General features: G+C 38.8%; 2 protein-coding genes and 1 long non-coding RNA gene across 7 annotated transcripts; 1 reads left to right on the top strand and 2 right to left on the bottom strand.

The window, feature by feature from the left end:
- The first annotated feature begins 1,481 nt into the window (after positions 1-1,481).
- LOC148690397 (uncharacterized) lies at positions 1,482-2,696 on the top strand. The gene is made up of 2 exons (XR_015957097.1): positions 1,482-1,877; positions 1,964-2,696. It is a non-coding gene; the product is annotated as an uncharacterized LOC148690397 (long non-coding RNA).
- Positions 2,697-3,301: 605 nt separating this feature from the next.
- Positions 3,302-6,003, bottom strand: LOC137711456 (G-type lectin S-receptor-like serine/threonine-protein kinase LECRK3). The gene has a single exon (XM_068450703.2). The coding sequence runs from the start codon at positions 5,807-5,809 to the stop codon at positions 3,464-3,466; it is 2,346 nt and encodes a 781-aa protein (XP_068306804.2). The 5' UTR covers positions 5,810-6,003; the 3' UTR covers positions 3,302-3,463.
- A 1,560-nt stretch (positions 6,004-7,563) lies between these two features.
- On the bottom strand, positions 7,564-12,797 carry LOC137707719 (Tetratricopeptide repeat (TPR)-like superfamily protein). Of its 5 annotated transcripts, none has more exons than XR_015957230.1 (5): positions 10,636-12,797; positions 10,155-10,509; positions 8,423-8,511; positions 7,870-8,016; positions 7,564-7,673 (listed from the first exon to the last, which is right to left on the bottom strand). XR_015957230.1 is itself a non-coding variant. In XM_068446626.2 (2 exons), exon 1 carries the CDS (start codon positions 12,476-12,478, stop codon positions 10,637-10,639), a length of 1,842 nt encoding a protein of 613 aa, XP_068302727.2. In that variant the 5' UTR covers positions 12,479-12,797; the 3' UTR covers positions 9,954-10,509; position 10,636. The 5 variants fall into 5 exon arrangements, 1 of the variants encoding a protein (XP_068302727.2); XR_015957228.1 differs by adding an exon at positions 8,680-8,742 and having other exon boundaries at positions 7,610-8,016; positions 8,423-8,522; XR_015957229.1 differs by having other exon boundaries at positions 7,610-8,016.
- Between the last annotated feature and the right edge of the window lie 2,716 nt (positions 12,798-15,513).

The following is a 15,513-nucleotide window of genomic DNA, read 5'->3' on the forward strand; positions in this document are numbered from 1 at the left end:
TAAACCAATTCCCCGACACCCAACTAGGTCTGCTCTCCAGTGTGAGAGGATAAACTAGTTGCTCTTCAATACGATAGGGTAAACCAATTCCCCGATACCTACATGGGTTTGCTCTCCAAGGCGGTAGGATAAACTTTACACTCCGAATATCCAGACGTGGATAAGCCGGGCTACTCTGAGATTCCTAGAAGTAGCCACAATGGCCTTTTTCAAGGCTTAGCTAGCTAAAGGATTTTGGGTCTTCTGTCCTAATCTGCAGGGAACCAGGCCCCAGAGACAGATGGGGCACATTATGCAGTACGCCCTACTGACGACTGTCCTAAAACCCTAAAGCTGCTACCGAGTGCACTAAGGTAGCCAACGGTTTCCAAAAGACTACGGTGTGCCCTTCAAGCAGTAAAGCCACGCTAGACTAATACAAACACACATTCTTGTGAAATGGAATCCCATTCTAGCTAAGGATTCTTGTGGTTCCCATTCTAATTCAGGTTTAAACTCTTGTGGTAAAGTCAGTTTAGAATAAAACCTAAACTCAAAATTTATGTTATTTCTCTATTAGTCAGTGACTCAAAACGAAAAACGAAAAATTAGGAGTAATACCAGAGAAAATGTGAGCAACCATCAAGTTGATTATAAGCTACGGTGTGCTTCTTCATGTGAATTATAAAAGCGTAATTAGCGCAGATAATTGCTCCATTCAGGCACATACTCGTAGACCCCATCTGGAACAATCGAGAATCAAGCTAAGTCCACATATTTCTTCATTTTTGTTCGCTTATTAATTATTTTATTGTTAAATTATGACCCGCTTAATTTATAAATAAGCAGAAAATATTTTAATTTGACATTTCGTGCGAAACTTTACAAAATATTATTTTTCCTACACCAACTGTTTTTTAATTTGACATCTCAATCGATGATGGTCTAACATATTTTGGTTGGTTAAATTGTTAATTTGTCTCCTAAATTATTACTTAACTTTCGAGTTTCTTCTTGAACTTTTTAATTGGAAAATTAAGGATTTCAACTAAATTTTTTGGCCGATTTCCCCACTACTGTTATATATTTTATCCAAATTAAGGTTAACTTTTATCACGTGCGCACCACGTGACTTTTCTTTGTGGACAAAAGCATCACTTCGTTAGACATTGAGACACAAAAGCTATATAATTACACATATTTGCATAGGTTTATATTTTAGAAGTTTAAAGTTTTCAATTATTTTAAAGAATAAGCGACCGAACTATTCTCATACACATACTTCTATCTAATAGAAATTTGAATGAAATATATGAAAAATTAACATTATGGGCAAATCAGCCAAAAAAGTTAGTTTAAGTTCGTATTCTAATTAAAAAGTTCAGGGAAATCGAGAATTAGAGTAATTGTCCTAAAATTTGAACCGCTGGGTTCCTTTTTTAGCAATTAATGGACCGCCTTAGAGCGCCGACGGTTGAAATTTCGGAAACCTATTTGGCGCGCGCTCTCTCTCTCTCTCTCTCTCTCTCTCTCTCTCTCTCTCTCTCTCTCTCTCTCTCTCTCTCTCTCTCTATAGAAACCCTAACCCATTTCACAAGCCCACGACTCCTAACGGTCGAAAAATCTGTGATCGCTGTTTGCAATTCGGATTGCTCTCTGTTTCTCATCTGAAATCTGATCGTTATTTGCAATTCGGATCTCTATCTCTTCTCTCTCTCTCTCTCTCCAATTGCTCGAAGAATACCCATTTTTTTCCAAGTAATTTTTGTATCTCTCTCTTTAATGTGCACTCTTAACCGTTCTATGATGTGCGGGAAAAGGAAGGATCATTCCCAGTGTCGAATTCTAGGGTTTCTAAGTTTGGTGATCTGATTTCTAGGGTTTGCGGTGGCCCGTCGGTAACTTTACAATCTTTCATATTAGATCCAGTTTTCTTTGTTTGTTTGGGTTCCTTGAGTTGGATCGTACTAACTCTCGTTTGCAGGCTTCGGTTTTCTACTCTCTCTGACGTCTGAATCGCTGATTAATTTCAATTTGCAGGAAGTTTCATCTTTGCTTTTGTTATTTAGGATTTTAATTGTTACACACACTGATTAACCAGCAACAAAAATGACCCACTTTTTAGTCTTTAAGTGTGATCATGAAGCAGGGTTGGTACTTACACTTACAGTTACAGTTCAGTTGTCCTTACTCTCTGTTCTCCCAATGCCTCTTCCTCTAAAGCCTATGCGCATCACCGTCTCCAAAACACAAACTCCCGGCCGCGGTCAAAAGAGGAAACATGAAGCAGCCCCACAATAGCAAGGATGTCAAAAGAAGCGCAAGTCGAAGAAGGTGGTTCCCGAAAAGCACGAGGAGGATCATCACAAGGAGCTGGGTTCAATTCCCGACCTTGACCAGTTGTTATGCGACATGGCCGGTAATAATCATCTTTGGCTTAATTTGGTTGATGGAATGTTGGGGGATAATTTCTTTGGTGAACTACCAGGGGATAACTTCTCCGATGGATTGCCGGAGCACTGAGGAGGACCATCGTTTGATGATGAATGTTTTTGTTTATTGGTGACTTTGTTAGTGCACTCTTTTACACAGATTCTTTGGGTTTCTTGTTTCGGAAACCAGTTTCATAATCAATATATCTAGCTGGTTGAGAATTGTAAAATTGTTGTACTATCTCTTCAGAGGAATGAAATGAAATGAACGTTTTATCGTCTCAAGTTGTGATCTTCTTTCTGATTTTCAGTTCGATTCATTCAATTTTCTCCGCTTGTGTTGTCACGCCACAATCTCAAATCATATTCTTTCTACAATCTCAAATCATATACTTATAATGATTTAGTTATGGATTTGAACAAGTCCTTCAAAATAATCAGCATGAATAAATCAAGAATTTGTCCCCTGTCACGGAAGAAAAACACGATTTCAAAAAACGAACCCCTACATATACAGAGTTTCGATTCTTCTGAGATTCAGCTGGTGGAAGGGATTTCAAAAAACGAACCCCTACATAACTGTCCTAATTTGTAGTTTTGGTGATATGTCTTTAACTCACCGGATGTTTTTAAGAGCTTGTTTAGAGTACAAGTTTGAAATGTTATTTCGCCTCTTTTCAAACAAACCTCTTTTGACAGTAATGCGAATTCGTAGTTGTTTTGTTTTAAGCATTTGATGATTCATTGAGAAGGAAAATAATTGGGAATTTAATGGAAGAGAAAGTGAACCAGATGCTGCATCCTGATAGCATCTTTTTTAAAGCATGGACGCCAAAAGTAGATTATTTGCATCCAATAAACGCACAATTAGTAACGCAGCAGGCTAGATAGAGCTGAAAACCATACGCGTATCATTCATGGCAACACAGACACTTACAGACAGCGAAGCTTGCGGTGAAACTCACCACGTTGCTTATTAATTTTATTACATAAACTAAATGTAAGGTTTGATCAGTTTTCTAATCACTAAAGTACGTATCACTCACTTGACTTTAGATGGTGCTGAGAATAGAGTTAGGACTGGGAGGGATTGGGATTTCTACAGTTCCTTCAAGCATGAGTAAAACCTTCTTCATAGAAGGACGCAACGACGGTTCATCCTGGACGCACCAAAGTGCCACTTTAATCATCCGTTCAAATTGCCTTGTGTCGACCTCTTGTTCACCCACTAGTTTTCCAAGCTCGCCACTCTCAAAACAGGGGTAGGCTAATTCATCCAAAATAGCCTCCTCCTCTGGAAGACTCCAATCCACATTCCTTCGACAACATATGATCTCCAACAAAACAATTCCGAAGCTGTAAACATCAGCTTTAACTGATATTGGCATTTTCCTATGCCACTCTGGTGCAACATATCCCTTGGTTCCTCTGATGCCAGTTGTGGTTCTTGTTTGGTCTGCCTTAAGCAGCTTTGCCAATCCAAAATCTGATATTTTGGGGCACATGTACTCATCCATCAGAATGTTTTGGGGCTTTATGTCACAATGAATAATCTGTGTATCACACTCTTCATGGAGGTAAAGAAATCCTCGTGCTATGTTGCGAGCAATTCTCATTCTTTCTTCCCAACAAGGCTGTCTGTCAGGTGCGAAGAGTACATCTGCAAGTGAGCCATTGCTCATGTACTCGTATACCAAAAGCCTTTTTGGTCCATCAAGACAGTATCCAAGCAGACGGACTAAATTCTTGTGATGGGTTTTCCCAATGACTTTCAGCTCAGTCTGAAATTCTTTTTCCCCTTCAGCTGCAACTTTCTCCAGTCGTTTGACAGCAACTGGCTTTTGGCTAGCCAAGATCACTCCTTTATAAACTGTTCCCGACGCGCCTCTTCCAACCTCTTCTGTAAAATTGTTGGTAATCTTCTCTAACTCTTCATAAGTATATGGTCGCAGAGCGATGTCCTCATTCATTTCAGAGTCACGAATGGGAGTATTCACTCTTTTATACGCCCACATATTATGTTTGCAAAGCACAACTACAGAAATTGCAAACAAAATAGATCCGAAAGCAGCAAGCGAGAGACTAATAATCAGGATGTCGGTTCTTACTTTTCTCTTGCTTCCTTTGTCCACAATTCTATTTGTATCTGGAGTAGTTGTAGATGTAGCTACCTTGATGAGAGCTACGTTTGAAGTATCAACATCTCGTCTTCCATATCTCAAAGGAAGCCTCTGCTTTCTGCAGCTTGTACCATTGAAAATCGCGGCTTCACAATTACAGTCCTCCAAACAGGCTCGTTTGCAAGCTTCTCTGCCTGATAATGGCAAATCCACATACGTACTGTCTTCCCATATTGTGCTTTGCAGTTCTTCCATGGTGTACGGGAAAGTTTCGTTTTTGTATTCGCAAACATCTGCAACTATCCTCCTACAGTCTGAAGTCTTATTTCTCTGATTGGCAGGTACAAATCCTGGAAGACATATACATTCAGCTTCAAGATCTTGTAAGACACAATAACGATTTAATCCGCATACACCTTTAGGGTCACACTTGTCGTTGGAAGATTCCCATACCACTGACTTGCTCCCGTTGTGATTCAAATCATGCGAATACAATCGAAATATTCCATCCGCATCAATTCTCATAAGATAAATTGTTGCTTGATCAGCAGGAAGACCTCCATCCGTTATATTCCTGATGTTCGAACGGGTATCATTTAGCAAGTAGAGATGGCCATCAGCACCAAAATTAAGTGTCACGTTCTTTCCTCCCCAAGACGTTCTAGATGAATAGTAGGCATATGCACGTGTGTCTGGAGTATTTACAGGGTATTGGACAAGGTTTCCATCGGCTTGCATTTTGAGGCGGAAAATGCCAGTTGAGTGATCAGATTCTGATTTAGCAGAGAACAGCTCGTCCTCAGCAAACAGGATCTGACCCGGCAAAAGGGTGTCAGTCGGGTGCTCAAAACTTTGCCATACTATGTCTTGACGAGCATTGTATATCACAAAATTGCCCGAATCAAGCATGGAAGCCGAAGAACCGGAGGTATACCCTATGACGAAACTTTGGCCTGGTGTTGGTTTCAAGGAAAACCCATCACTTGTGAAGTCCAAAGTAACATTGGTGGGGAGTGGAGAGTCGTCTCGCTTCGCAGTCCACACTATAGTTGTTTGGGGGATTCCAGCAAGAAATATCCCCACAGCATAGCCATTTCCTTGCTTGTAAAATCCAAAGGCGTATACACCAGAACGTGACAACCACGAGGAGTTGGTAGTCGGCGTTAAGGAAGATCCGCGGCTGATATTCGACTGCATTTGTTGTGCTTGAGCAACAACAAATGCCATGGCAAGGACAACGCCTACCGTAAAAGGCATTGAGTAGGATGTGATCAACATGACTTGAGAAAGTTGTGGTTGCAGTATGAAGTTTCCGGCTTGTTAGTTGCTTTATAATACAGATGACCCGCCAAGTGAAGTCGTTTCGTTTGTAGTCGTCCCTAAAGGAGGAGAGTAAATTGCACACCGCGTGACATTGCGACCCAACAATATCATATACAAGCCAAGTCTACGATAGACTTTTCCAGGCCCCCTAAAAGGAGGAGACTATTCTTCTTCTTCTTCTCTGAATTGACTATAATTATCAAACCGAGTTCGGTAAAGATCAACATGACTTCTTCTTCTTCTTCTTCTGATAGGATAAATTACACATTTATTCAAATTATAAGACTATTCTGGAGAGGGACTAAGTTTTTTATTTATTTCAGAGAGGGAGATAACTTATTTATGTGGCATGTGATGTTATGGTTGTTTTGTTAAGAGCGTTGCTAATCTCACACACGGTCTTATTTTCCCACCCCACCTTATATTCTCACCCACTAATAAAAGTTGAAAAATAAAAATGATCTTTTCTCCCCACATGATTCCTAAACTACCTTGATGTACTTTTTCTTTAATATGTGTTAAGAGGCCAAAATTCTCACCTACAAGTCCAATTGTATCTCAAAGCTCAATTATTGCAAATGCTTCATAAGCCGAGTTTAAATTCATACGAAAGTGCAAAACAAGGCTAATAAAATAGTAATTTAATAAGTTGGACGTTTGTATAATCATGCCGTGTCAATGCAATTCATGAATATTCATTATGCCAAGCCATATTACGACATTAACGTTATAAATAAATAATGCCAATCACGCTACATTTGTTCGGTTCCATGAGAGGGTTTGGGACCCTACATCTTGTCGGATTCCCTGAAAGGTTCTAGAACGTGGAACTATGTGATCTTTGTCGCTTTAGCCCTGTTACTTTATTATATATATGTATGAAATTGATGATTGGATGCATAAAACTGATGATTGGATGCATATGTGGATGCAATCGATATTTATGAGTGATGATTATTATTTTATATATATAAAGGATTGTGAAATATGGTCTAAATCACATATGTCGTATTATTGTTATTCACACGAGCTTCGCAACTTATCCGGGTTTTGCTTTGTCCGGTGCACTATTCCTCGGTGCATGGTTGTTTTGCAAAGTTATAGAAATACAACCGTTCTAACTTCTAAGTCGGAGAAAGAGATGGCAAAGACTATTCTTCTTCTTCTTCTTCTTCTTCTTCTTCGAATTGACAGGACTAATTATGTATCAAGATTAGTAAACGAATACGAGTATTTATGTCTTTAAGAACTTTTGATAACTACTTCGTTTCCAATTTTTAGTTTCTACTTTTCTGAAAATTTGAAAAACTTCATACTTGTTTGTTCAAAAACTTCAAGTTTTCAAAAAAAAAAAAAAAACTTTAAAAGAAATTTTGGTTACTACTTTCAGTTTTATTTTTATTTTTTATTTCAATTTTAAACTAAAAACTGAAAGTAGTTACCAATCGAGTTTTCCATTTTTGAAAAAAATTAAACCAGTTGCGTGAAAGTACAATCGCAAAACAATATTCGGAGCGAATTTCGTAATCTGAATTGCAAAGGGGGAAAACCCCATACATAGATAACGGCAAAACACACCCGAGTGTTAATGTCTTTATTCGAGTATTAATGATTCAAAAACCTTGATTTAGGAGGAAACTTGAAAGTTGCTGCGTTCACGCTTGTTTAGGAGATGAACGAGACAGGGAGAGAAAAAAACAAATCTCCGATTGAAGGACGATAAATGTAGTATGGAAACAGTTCATTATTCACGTTAACATGCATTTATAAACAACTTGTGTGCATGCAAAATTGGGAAACGATGTCAGTTTTTAAGTACCTAAGGTATCGTTTGGTATGCAGACGGGACGAGACGGAACGGAATGGGACGGGACAGGACGGAACGGAACAGAGCGGGAGCAAAAATACCCTCGGATGGAAACAAGGAGGAAGAAGAAGGAGACGGAGAGGTTATAATTGTGTTCCACGGATGTGGAACGAGTCGTTCCAGGGGGTGAGGTGGAACGAAAATTCACCCAAAACTCGTCCCGTGAAACAGCTTGTTCCACCCGTTTTAGGCACACCAAACGTGGGACGGAACGCCTTGTCCCACTCTGTTTCGTCCTGTCCCACGTACCAAACGGTACCTAATCGAAACCTGCCTTCTTTGTACCCTTCAAAACCTGTAATTTGGGGAGAGTGGTAATGTGAAGTTTCCCAGTGCAAATACTAACAGTTTTGCATATAAAATGAGGAATCGGAAGGTCAGAAGAAAATTGATAAAGTTGGTGCGTCCCGCTTAAATATTAGGAAACTTTAACGAAAAACTCCTGCTATTGTTCACTTTACCGAAAAACCATATTTGTACTCTAAAAAGTCAATCCTGGTATTATTCACTTACAACACTTTTTGTCCTTATCGTTAAAACTCAAAGTTTTCAAGTCATTTTCATTAGTTTTCCTTAAATATTAATGGTTGAGTAGAACAATATACAGGCTTGCGACTTCCTAGATCCACACATTACAATTTACTACTTTAAAAAGATCAAAACCGATAGACCAGCACAAAGCATAAGATTGACATCGATACCTTCTTTATTGCTTGTCAAGCACGACTCCACCTTCATTGCCAGGAAAAGGTATTCCGGAACTTCTCATTTTGCCCTTAAGCATAAGAATCTACTCAAAGGCTGCAATAAATGTGTGATTAATGCAGGTTGAAGCATGATTTCAAATATACTCAATAAAACACTATCACCCACCTAAATGGTAAAAGCTAAAAGAGACATCCATTACCAAAGAGACAATGGCTCTAGTAATATACATATAAGAACAATGAACTGATACCGTTTACTTGTCTGAACAATGAGCAACAAGGTTGCAATTTACTTGCTGATCATGGCTGGTAGGCTAATCAAGAAACAAGATTCAAACGTTTCAATCAGTAATTTTCTAAGTTGGAATTTAGGACTATGATGATTACAGAGAGATGAAAACACAAGACTAGATGAAAGAGAGTAAAAAAGATATAGGATGATACAACTCGTATCAAGTCACTGCTGGATTTTCAATATTTATCCATGAATCCAATATTAGACCAAGTTTTTCCAAGCCAACCATATGTTTGGACCACGAATAATTCCAAAAGATGGACAAACTCACCCTGGCTAAGATATCAAACCCAAACTGCACAAACCTCTGGAATAGCTGAGTGAACGGCTACCGAGAAAATATGAGCTCACTGACCCCTAATTTGACTAAAACCCAAAACATAAGTCTAAGAATTTACAGCATTTTTTAAGAAAGATCTGGCCAAAAATATGTATCAACACTTCTATTTCTCTTGTAAAATAATTAAATGCTAGGTCTTATGTGCATGAAAAGTCGTATTACGTGCTTCCTCACGAGAAAAACTTGCATAGTGGTGTGCAACCAAAGACTTTCCTCCTTCCTCACACATTGTAGAAGGTCATTCTACACATTCTGTGATCTGATCTACTCAAAAAATTGCATCCGTCCAGTTTGGTATATAAGATGATGTGTCTACTTCCTAAACATTGAAGATCAGAGATCTGTGTTCACATTTGAAAAAATGAAAAACATGTATTCCTACTGCATAAATGAAGTGTCAAGATATGATCTGTGCCAAAAACAATATGTGCCATAGCACGTCATTAAACGACAGTAGACTACTACTGCAAGGCAGGCACAACTTGACCAGAACTAAAAGCCAACTAGTCATGCATGACAGACAGTAGACTACTACTTCACTAATAAATCCACATGCATGACAAAAGAGCAGATAAACCAGATTATGAAACAAGAAATGCAAATGCAAATTAGTGACCCAATTATACTAATTTTATTCCGTGAACAATGTGGATTAGGCCCTTTTTTATTACACAAACTTTCTTAAGAGTATATCCTCCGCTTGGCTTAATCACTTGATTACATTGCATTTATTGGTCATCTAGACATCTAAGACTAATAACCGCTGTACTTACCATGACTAAACGTTCTCCTTTGTTTTATTTAGAAATGACTAGATCATTAAGTCATTGTTTAGAGGTGAACACAATATGTACAAAGCATGTAAATGTTGGTTTATGGAGTTCAGAAGATGAGTTTGGTTTAACGTTTATATTGACATACTTGGCAACAACCTAGGTTTTCATTTGAAGTGCCGTTGAAATGGAACCTACAAGCGTCAAATGGAAAAATGGCTTTTCAATTTAAGAGTGCCTCTATTTCTAGACACCAATTAACTGTTCAATCACAAATCTATACATCTATAAACTGGCAGAAAAAGGGTGTCCAAGTACCTAAAAATATTTTGTTACTCGTTATTACCCATTGGGGTTTGGCTTGACCGGTAGATTGTAGCCCAATCAGCTACCGAATGCCCAAGTTCGTAAATGAGTCTGGTCCAGTTTAACCCGCTTATATTTAGGGTCAAACTCAGCCCACATTTTAGTTCAAGCCTATCCAGTAGGTTGGCCAATTTACGGTTTTAGCCTGTCTCCAAGACATGGTGAGCAATGCAAGCAAAAGAAAAATTGCACCCAGACCTGTTATTGCCTCTAACTTCCTTGCATGGTGACCATACTCTAAGAAGGTCACCACGGACAGTCACCTCTGGTCCTCCGCATAGCTAGTTAGCAGGCTGATTGACCCTCTCTACAAAATTACAAATTGCTGTCAGCATTGTGCCACTTCAAGTAATTTTCGATGATTTAATTTCTTCTAAGCCAACAACTGCCAATGACAAAAAGTAGTTCCTCCACATAAATTAAGAGATAATACCTCAGTTGTGGTAGGCTCCCTGCCCAAGCTCCAGAATGTTTGGTACATATCCAGATGATCTTAGCAGTTTCGTCAAGCCCATCAAGGCACCATATATTTCCTCAGTCTCAGGATGTCTCTTATCCAAGGAATAAAACTCAACCACACCATCATTCACCTCTATAAGGCTAACACCAGGGAATTTTTTATGTCCTGTATCCCTCATTGAAACTTTTAATCTTGCAACATCTTTCCACCTCCCAAGATCACCATATATATTTGAAAGCATGACATAATTTGCAGGGTTTTTTGGTTCGAGTTCGATGAGCCTTTCAAGTGCCAACTCTGCCAAGTCAATTTTCTTGTAAATCCGACATGCACCAAGTAAGGCAGCCCAAATAACAGCATCTGCTTCCATTGGCATCTTCCTCACAAAGTTCATAGCCTGGTCCAAAAGACCAGAGCGTCCAAGCAGATCAACCATACATCCATAATGCTCAATCTGAGGCACAATGGAATAGTCATCAACCATTGACTGGAAATACAAAAGGCCATCTTCGACTAATCCAAGATGCGTACAAGAGCACAAAATGCCTACGAAGGTGATGGCATCTGGCTTTCCTCCACAATTCTTCATCTGGCTAAACAAATTTAAGGCATCAGCTCCACGACCGTGCATTGCCAAGCCACAAATGATTGTGTTCCAACTGATTAAATCTTTCTTATCCATGCTCGTGAACACATCTAGTGCATTATCAATAATCCCACATTTTGCATACATGTCAATTAAAGCATTCCCAACATAGACATTTCGTTTGTACCCGATGCTTTTTGCGTATACATGTAGCCACTTACCCAAATCAAGAGCTCCTAGTCTTGCACAGGCTGACAAAACAGTCACTAAGGTGGCATCATTAGGAAGCAAATCACTCTCACTTAGCATCCGCTTGAAAGATCCCAGAGTTTCAAAGAACCGTCCATTACGCGCATACCCTCCAATCAACCCATTCCAAGAGAAAACATTCCTCTCAGGCATCTCTTCAAACAACCTCTCACAAGCCTCAATGTCCCCATTACTTGCATAACCATTCAAAACCGTATTCCAACACATAACATCTTGTCTCGGCATTTCATCAAAAAGTTTTCTAGCCGCCACCATATCACCCAGCTCAATGTAACCTGAAATCATAGTGTTCCACAACACAATATCACGTTCCGGAGCCAAATCAAAAAGGCGCTGAGCAGAAACCATATCACCACACAAAATGTACCCATTAATCATGGAAGTCCACGCAACCACATTCCTCTCAAACATTTCACCAAACACCTTGTAAGCAGCTCCAATCAGTCCCCCAGCCGCATACATTTCAATCAGTGTCGTTCCCACATATGGGTTTGCTCCAAACCCACATTTTATCACTACACAATGCACCATCTCACCTTCTATCAGCCGTTTCATTTTTCCGCAAGATTTAATCACGACAGGGAATGTGAAGCAATTGGGCAATATATCCATGCTCTTCATTCTACAAAACAATACTATAACTTCTCCATGATTCTCATTCTTCCCATACCCTCTGAACATTGCGTTCCATAGAGCAACATTTGGGTCAGGTATTTCATCAAACACCTTGTGGGCATACGCCATTTGCTTCAGTTCGGCGCATGCTGAGACTATTTTCGGTGCAATGTACTCGTTGTGTGAGAAACCGTGGGAGATTATCTGGGTCTGAATTTGGTGAAGTTGCTTCATGGCCTTACAGGACTGCAAGAGTGCGATGAATTTTTCTGCAAGGAGTCTGTGAGGGGGCTTTTGGGCCAGTTCATGCAAAACCATTGCTACTCTTACTGTTTTACATTGCATGGCCAGCTAGAAGAGAATCAAGCGGAATGTATCTGTTATGCCATGAAACAAGAAACAAAAAAGCAAAAGGCGACGACAAATACTCACATCTTCAACTCCATATAGAACTCCACCTTCAATCCTACTACCCAAGCTTGACGGATCTACATCGCTCTTGATGTCGGGGGTGGTCGGAGTTGGCCGGAATCATGAAAAACCGCCGGAAAACGTGGATGTGTGTGGGCCTTCGATTCCTTGTACAATCAGTTTCAGCTTATGGATATGGTACTAGAAGAATGAGAGCTTCGGAAGGAATGCTTCCATAGCTTTTGACGTTGCGGGAGCGAGAAGGGGGGTGTTTTATTTTTTTTTGGAATTACCATTTTACCCTCTAACTCCTATTTTATTTTATTTTTAGGAGCTCCAATTTTTTTCCTACCACTTGGTCATTTCCACTCTGTTTTATAAACCGTATGCGCCCAACTTGTGAACTTTTGATCAGAATTGTTCGTATTATAATTTACTCTATAAAGATTAGCATGGTAAAAAAATCAATTAAAAATGAGATTGTTTAGTCAATCAATTGTAGTAAATACATAGATGGTTCAAGTGGTAGGAAAAAAAAATGGAGGGTGGCGGAAAAAAAAATGAAGAACCCAATATTGCTCGACTACTCCGCCTCTCTCATCTTTTAAAGATCACAACTACCTCAACTATTGGTGTCACAACACTTTCATACCTCATTTTTTGAAATTAACAATGTCATACCTCATCTTACGAATTTGTGCCAATGTCAGACCTCCGTCAGTTGTTCTGTTAATTTCTTGTTAAATGCTGACGTGGCCCAACATGTGTCCCACTCACTACTCCAACTGGATTAAAAAATAATTAAATATTCAAAAATTAAAAATATATATATATATATATATATTAAATCTCTCTCTCTCTCTTCTCTCTCCCACCCTTTCTTGCCTCTCTCTCTTCTCTGCATCCCAGAAGACCCAAAACCCTTTCCCACCTGGACCTCTTCCCACCCGTCCTCCACCACCCTTTCTCTCCCCTCTCTCTCGCCTCTTCCTTTCCTCTCCACCGTAGTCTCCTTCCTCCCCACTTCTTTGTCTCGCCGTGCCCAGAACCACCCAAACCCACCTGGGTTTTTTCATCCACCAAACTCTTGCCCATTGACCCATCCCCCCAAATTCTTGCCCATTGACTCGTGTCCCCCCTACCTACCCCACAGACTCGGACTTCGTCGCAAATTAGACTGGTTCTTAGTCCGAGTTCAGGTCGACGCTATTGTTTTGGGCGTCTAGGTGCAGATCGAGGATGGCAGAGTGAGGGAGGCGGAGTAGTCGAGGAAGATGATGTCGTGGAACGGCGTCATTGCGATCTCTAGATCGAGGGTGGCAGACTGAGGGAGGCAAAGTAGTCAAGCAATATTGGGTTCTTCGTTTTGGGGTTTTCAAATTGCGGCAACAATTGCTACAATGGGAATGTGGGTTTTGTTCCTCTAGGGTCTAGGTCTTCTGGGATGCAGAGAAAAGAGAGAGGTGAGAAAGGGGGGAGAGAGAGTGGAGAGAGAGGGTGGTAGAGGACAAGTTGGAAGGGGTTTTGGGTTACAGAGAAGAGAGAGAGGTGAGAAAGGGGGAGAGAGAGAAATGAGAGAGTGAGAGAGATTTAATATATATTTTTTTTAATTTTTGAATATTTAATTATTAAAAATATATTTTATTATTTTTTTAATCCAATTGGATTAGTGAGTGGGACACTTGTTGGGCCACGTCAGCATTTAATAGAGAAATTAACAGAAAAACTGACAGATGTTTGACATTGGCACAAATTCGTAAGATGAGGTATGACATTGTCAATTTTAAAATATGAGGTATGAAAGTGTCATGACACCAATAATTGAGGTAGTTTTTTGTACTTTACCCTAATATTTTTTACCGAATCCATCCATCTAGTTTTACAGAGTTCAATAACTAAACGTTCTCATATTTCATTATTTTTTACAAAGATGATCTTTCCATAGTCATTTATAATATGAGCGATTCCAATTAAAATATGAAATTTTGTGAATCGGCCACGTAGTGAATTGATGAGGATCCTCAACCATTGAAAAGCCATGTTAATTCCTTAATTAGATATAATTTCTTAAAAGATATTGAAACTAGGCCTGGCAATTTCTGACACGACCCGATAACCCGACACGACACGACACGAAATTAACAGGTGTTTGGGTCGACACGATAACGAATCGGGTCTTATCGGGTAACCCGATAAGCACCTGTTAAGATAACGGGTTGGGTCGGGTATACACGTGGGTAAACACGATACACGATAAGCAGAATATTATTTTTATAATTTTATAACCCTAAAAAAATACTGTAATAATTATATACATTAATTTTACAATTTTATACCCCTAAAAATTATAATAAATATATATATATATATTAAATTAACTATAAAATTTATAATAATTATAATAATTATATATACTATAATAATTATACTCCCAAAATATTAAGTCTATCTATACTGATTATATATATATGTATATATATATTAAATTTTATAAAAACTATAATAATTATTAATTAATAATTTAATATGCATGATCATGCATTGCATATTTGCATGATTTTGCATCCCTTGAAATTTGATGCGTCAGGACTCAGATGTGATTTGTTTCCATTCTCAAATTTCAATAATCAATTTCTTGCCATTGCCATTTGCCAACTTGCCGCCCTTTTTGAAAAAAAAAATGGAGGGAAAATGAAAATGTTAAAAAAAGTTGAAAATAAAACAAAAAAGTGAGGGAATTAGGGAAAGATGTTGGAGGGAAAAGTGAAAATGATAAGAAAAAGTTGAAAAGGAAACAAAAAAGAGAGGGAAAAATGAAAATTAATAGAAGTGGTGAGAAATTTTTTTTTTTTTTTTTTTTAAGTTATTAACTTTTTATCACACACATGACTGTCATGACATATCTCACTATTTTTATAATGACACACGTGACACGTGATGTATGTACTATTCCGTGTACCAGTCAATTA

The sequence above is a fragment of the Pyrus communis genome, chromosome 15 (genome assembly GCF_041283825.1).
Source record: "Pyrus communis isolate YQ-2024b chromosome 15, ASM4128382v1, whole genome shotgun sequence".
Taxonomy (NCBI): Eukaryota; Viridiplantae; Streptophyta; class Magnoliopsida; order Rosales; family Rosaceae; genus Pyrus; species Pyrus communis.